Genomic DNA, 6,000 nt, shown 5'->3' on the forward strand with positions numbered 1-6,000 from the left:
AAGTATAAAGTAGAAGAAATACAGTTGCAGATGCAGCCTATCAAGACTGTATCTCCACTCCCCAACTCAAAATCCATGGCTAGCACCCTCATGTTTACCTCCCTCACCCCCTATCTACATACATATCGAACAACCCTAATGGAGCCCCACCTTCACCTCAGATCATTCACTCAAATTTTTGAACCCCAAGGCCTTTTGCACATGTAAAATCTTTAGACCATCCATAACAAACTTTCCCTTATTCCATACAGTTACAGCACACACTGTAATGTCTCTGTCAACCCAGTCTTTGCCTCCAAGTCCAAGAAAGCCCAGAAAACACCCTTACCCAGTGCCAAAAACGTCTTGTATATGTCTTACTACAAAAACTTGATCTATTCACCCTCTTCCTCCTAAACCCACATTGCTCTTCTCACATTATCTCTTTTGTTCCCCTCCTAGTCCTCTTAACATCTTTTATGTGCTATACTGACTACATTTAACAGAATGATCCCTCTAAAACTACAACATTCATATTTATCCTCTTTTCTTTGTATGGTATAATTATACATGCATTCCCCCAGTCCACTGGCACATTTCCTTCCCTTAGGTATACACAAAACAATCTCATTGGCCATTGCACAATAACTACTACTCTGTTAATTAGAAACTCCACACGACAACCATGTAACCCAAGTGCCATACTACCTTTCATTTTTTTTCTCTGGTCTTTGTATATCCTTTTCCTATAGTCCAATCATCTTCTCCCATCGCAACCATTTTCCTGGAATCATCCACAATCAGACTTAATATTCTCTTCATTCAACAACTCTTCAAAATACTGTGCCCATGGGGGGGGGGGGGTTAAGGGAGTATATGTGAATGATATTTTGATGCAGCCCAAAGGGATTTCTCCGTGTCCTCTCTTTTTCTTTCACAATTTTCCCATTGATATAATTCTTTATCAGGGATATTGTGTAGCTATTCATTATATTGATGGAAGATGCACTGTTTTCTTGAGAAATTTAACATTTTGATATGAATTTATTTTTACAGTTATGGCAGATATTGACATTAGTTCCTATGACACGGATATGGCCACTCCCCCTTCATCAGTTACTTCTTCTCACAAGTTTAGTACCTCCACCACTGCCTCCAACACTTCAGGTATGCTTAGCTATGATGTTCATATTAAAGAGGTCAATTTTAAGTCTTAAATCACGAGGGATATATTTAGGGCAACCTTTCTTGACTTCTCATATGAAGTGAGAAAGTGGCTCCTAAGTAAGGCTGCTTGGTCATGTGGGTGGCCTCTGAGGCATGCTGTCATTTCAAGTGTGGAACTACCCTTTACCAAACAGTTTTTTTTATGTAGTTTATAACTGGAGGCTACTAGGGATCATCATCCCCTGCCCCAATCATCACTGGTCCTTGCCACAGGACTTGGTAGTTGTGATATAAGGAAAGTAGCAGAAAGCAGGAGTAATGGGAGGTTAAAAAAAAGTGGCACAGCATTTCTTTTATAAATGAAAACTAATCTGTTATAGAGTTCTGTGCTACTCTGGGCTACACAAGTATCGTAAAAGAATATGTAGAACTTTGGGGTTTATATCTCTAAAATTTTCTTTAATGTACCTTTCAATGTGTACTGCAAATATTTACTGTTCCTTGGTCTGTTCTTTCATGGTAGGATAGGAGTTGATGGAATTTATATTTCTGTGTTATGTATTTCTTTTTAACATTATTAAGATTACTTTACCTTGTAGGATCTGGTGGATCATCATCTTTGGCTTCTTCACCTTCTCTGCGTGGCTCAGGTCCTTGGCAGCGTCCTCTCTCACCGTCCAGGCAAAGTGGACCTTTCCCTCACTCACGCTCCGCCCTGGCAGATGTCCCAAGGAACAGATTTTCAATGTATGAAGGACCACGAGACCCATTAAAGGAAGCTGTTTCCAAGAACCGACACTCCATCTGCATTGAGCCTCGAGACCTGATGGGTGACTTCATCAAAAAGCAGAAGAACCGCCACTCTGTTTGCCTTGAGCCTAGAGACCTTCTTGCAAGGAACAGACAGAGCCTCTGTTTAGAGCCCAGAAACCCATTGCTGGAACTTATGGAAAGTGTTGAAGTACAGCAAAAGGCCAAGTCCCCAGAAGAAAGAAAGAAGGATGACTTTAAGGAACGTAGTAATAACAAGTCTTCCAGAGGCTCTCCCAGCAAGTGTCCCAATAAGCCACTGCCAGATCCTCCTCACCTATTGGAAGATCGTGTGGACAAGTCACCTTCCCCCCAGTTGATGGGTTTCCGGCCACGAGCACATTCTGCTTCTGTGACTCCTGAACGTTCACTTGGTCCACGCTCTCGCACCAATATTGGTTTCTTTCGACACTCAGGATTTTTTCAGAATTGATTAGGTGGATGCATATATAATCTTTTTTAAGTTTCCTGTTGAAGCTAGATTTGCCCTTTAGAACCAGCATCTCTGAACCTCAGTTTTGGTTTGAAACTGTGTTTAGTCAGAGAATTGGCTGGTTGTGTGTATGCTAGATCCCTGCAGCCAAAGCAAGTTGGCTACTGAGGTATGCTGTGTGTGACCCATTGTTGACCCTTTGTTCCTCATTTATGTTGAGGGTCGGGGTAACTATTTCCAGACTTTTTGGCAGTTTTAATAATCATCTAATGATTGATTGGGTACAAGTGTTCATAATTTGTAGATAAATGCTAGTCACATGAATAGCTTCCATTGCAACAGCACTGATGGCTGAAACACAATGGCATAGTTGGATAAAATAATTTATCCATTCTCAGTATATTTCAGTATGACAATAGCTGTATGCAAAAGTTTGTTGTCCTAAAACTGAAGGTCACAGCTGCTTGTTATTTGTTTCACAAGCCAATGGTATTCTTTATGCTATTTACCATTTTCCTACTTGTTACATGTAGTCAGATAATTTGAACTGAAATATGGAATGGTCCATCTCTCTTTTTATATACATATATATATAAACATTTGCAGTTTATTTGGGATTATTTTCATTTTATTTGTGCTATGGTTGACAAATGTCAGATAACAAGTATGTCCTTTATAGATACAACCATAAAAGGAATAAACCAGATTTTGATAACTGTGCTGTGTACTTAAATCTGGCCATTGTATTGTTGACATGACTGCTGCTGTTGAAGGAAATGTGCTATTGAAATTAGTATACATACCCTTAAATCTTGATTGCTGTCCTTGTAAAATTCATACTAAGAAATACTTTAGGTATATTTGATGACTTGTACTCCTGTAATAAATTTAGGGCAAATCAAATTTTGACACATCTAGATAAGGATCAGATCCTCATATTTGATTTACATAATTGTCATGTGTATCTTGTGTATGATAGGTATGTGTGTGTTTATAAATATATACAGAGCTGAGAAAACATGTATGAATATATATACATTATGTAGCCATACATATTTTTTCCCCTCTTGCACCTGTTTCCACATATTCTTGCAGGGGTAGGGAAGGCTCATCATAAACAGATGTTGAATAGGATGTGCTGAGGTGGTTTGGGCACATTGAAAAAATTAATTAGGAAAGATTAACAAAAAAATAAATGTAAAAAGCAGAAATGGATGGAGTGAGCTCGAAAGTAAAATCAAGAACTAGGTGAATGTATGGGGTGAAGAGGGCTTTGGATGCTTATGGGATGTTTGTTGGATTAAATTATGACATGGTATAATGGAATGTTCCCATCTGCTTCATAAATATAATTATTTTAAATGGCAAGGAGTGGGGTTCACCATGTTATGAACTGATGGGGTTCCTGCTGTGGTAGTGTTGTGTTCTGTTTGTATTGGCCTTGACCCAAACAGTATACTGAGAGCCAAGAATGACCCTTCATCCATAAGGTGTAGAGATGGGAGGGGTGTTGAATGTATTTTTGTGTATGTATTAATTTATATATATGCATGCACATGCACACCAAATCCTCTTTCCCCCTTATATGGAGGGGTGTCCATGTCAAAGTACATACCTTTGTTATATGAAACCCACCACTTCTCATAACTCTGTATCTCTTTGATGAAAGGTTGTCTCTTTCCCTGTCACATTGGTTGTGTCATATGTAATGCAAAAAGACAGTTCTTTCATAGTAGGACACTAATAACTGGAGCTGGTTTATTACAATTTGGTAAATATGCATATTTTAGTACACTAATACAAGGTAGTTCATGTATAGAAATATGATGGCTCCCTCAGAAATATGTAGGAAAAGGTGCTATATATATTGTGTGTGTATGCATATATACAAGAAAAAACATATATACATTGTGTGTATATGTTATATACATGTCTCCACAATTTTATTTTATTGTTGCACATGCCTAATGTGGATAGATAATGTTTGTTTCTGTTTATACAGTTTTCCAATAAAAGATGTCCAGTCTTGTGCTAATGATTGCATTTTTCTTACTGTTAAGAATGGTGGATACATAAAAGTATTGCCAGTGCTGTAGTTCTTTAGAATCAAGTGTCCCAGTTCTGGAAAGCAGTATGTGTAGAATTTGAGGAGGCATCAGAGTTTAGTATGAAATATTGTATGCTTGTTCTCTGTATAGCAAATATGCCTTTGATACAACTTCCTTTGATACAAGGTTTTACATTCATTACAATCAAAATTGTGAATATTAATTGTAGGAGAATACATGTATACAAACTGTGTGTGCATTTTTGAATGTCTGTGTGGATATCTGTATATATAGTATATATATATATATATATATGAATATATATATGAGGTGATGAAAATAGCCCAGGCCTTGCCTCAATTTGTTTCCAGGGTTAAGAAACCCAACTTCATTGAGAATGGATTGGCAACCCTATCCTGGTGGGAGGTCAGAGTTGAAAAATTCATTTTGTGAGTACAGTAAGGAGAACATCAATAGTATTGCAGTAGAGCATACTAGTGACAGTGACAGTTGGAGCAGATTGAGGTGCAAGACTTTGGCTTTGAGTGATTTCTGTCAAGAACTGCAATGAAAAGGTGCACAATTAAGTGCCACGCCTACCTAGAAGTAATTCTGTTTACATTCTGCCAAAGGCTGTCTGTATAATGAATATAGTTGTAGCCTCCCCTCTCCCGCTTTCTCTCTTCAGCCAAGATATTCTCACCAAAACAAGGGTTGCCAATCAACCTTCTTGAGTGTATATCCTGACCCCCAAAAACAATTATGAGTGAAAGGACAGGACCATTTTCTTGACACTCGTTTAAATGCTTAAATAAACATAAACAAAGGTCTTTATGTATTTGTCTAACTGTCCCTTCATTTCTCATCTTTGCTCAATTCACAATCTACTTTGAGGCAACTTTTTCTTAAGTGTTTCTTAATTCTTCTCTGCCCTTCCTTTGTCCACATATTTCCAGTCACCCATATTCTGTACTATCATCTGGTTTTGGTCTCCTTTTCCTTTCCATTCCACCCAACCTTGTGATACTATGGTGTTGAGACCATGTGACAAATCGCAAAGGTGGAAAAAGAAAACACTGGTTTAGTTCTAAATTTATTTCTGACCAGTTTTGCTCCAAGCTTCTTTGGATTTCTCTAAAGAAGCTTAGAGTGAAAACAGAAATAAACTTGGAATTAGACATCTTTTTTTTTCAGACCTTTTTCTTATTATTGTCTTTCCTGTACATATATAATATACCAAAAGGGCTTCTCCCCCTTACAAGAGGAATGGTAGTCTTTCCAGTATTTTTAAGAAAATATTCATAAATTGTTGTGACAGACTTTTACACTTACTCTTCATACTGCACTCAACCCAACAAAAACTTATATATGTTCACTACAGTATGTCTGCATTCATATGTAGTCCCTGATTGGGACTGGGGTCTCAGAAACACCAGATTTCAGGTAATAAAACATTAATATCTCCATCATCCTTCCACAGTTTACCTATATACCAAGAATGTGTACCTTGAGATGAAAAAGACACAAACACTTGCTGCAGGCTCCAGAAACACAGCCCATCCA

General features: G+C 37.8%; 1 protein-coding gene across 5 annotated transcripts in view; it reads left to right on the top strand.

Moving 5' to 3' along the window:
• The window catches only part of LOC143020348 (uncharacterized), a 273,138-nt gene extending 267,848 nt beyond the window's left edge, over positions 1-5,290 (top strand). For all 5 annotated transcript variants that reach the window (XM_076176705.1, XM_076176695.1, XM_076176724.1 and 2 more), the window contains 2 exons: positions 1,036-1,146; positions 1,746-5,290. In XM_076176705.1, the coding sequence (XP_076032820.1) occupies positions 1,036-1,146; positions 1,746-2,389 (755 nt within the window). In that variant the 3' untranslated portion in view covers positions 2,390-5,290. The remainder of the gene's footprint in view (positions 1-1,035; positions 1,147-1,745) is intronic.
• The last annotated feature ends 710 nt before the right edge of the window (positions 5,291-6,000 follow it).

Source organism: Oratosquilla oratoria, chromosome 3 (assembly GCF_046742065.1).
Source record: "Oratosquilla oratoria isolate Oo_2021 chromosome 3, ASM4674206v1, whole genome shotgun sequence".
Lineage (NCBI taxonomy): Eukaryota > Metazoa > Arthropoda > Malacostraca > Stomatopoda > Squillidae > Oratosquilla > Oratosquilla oratoria.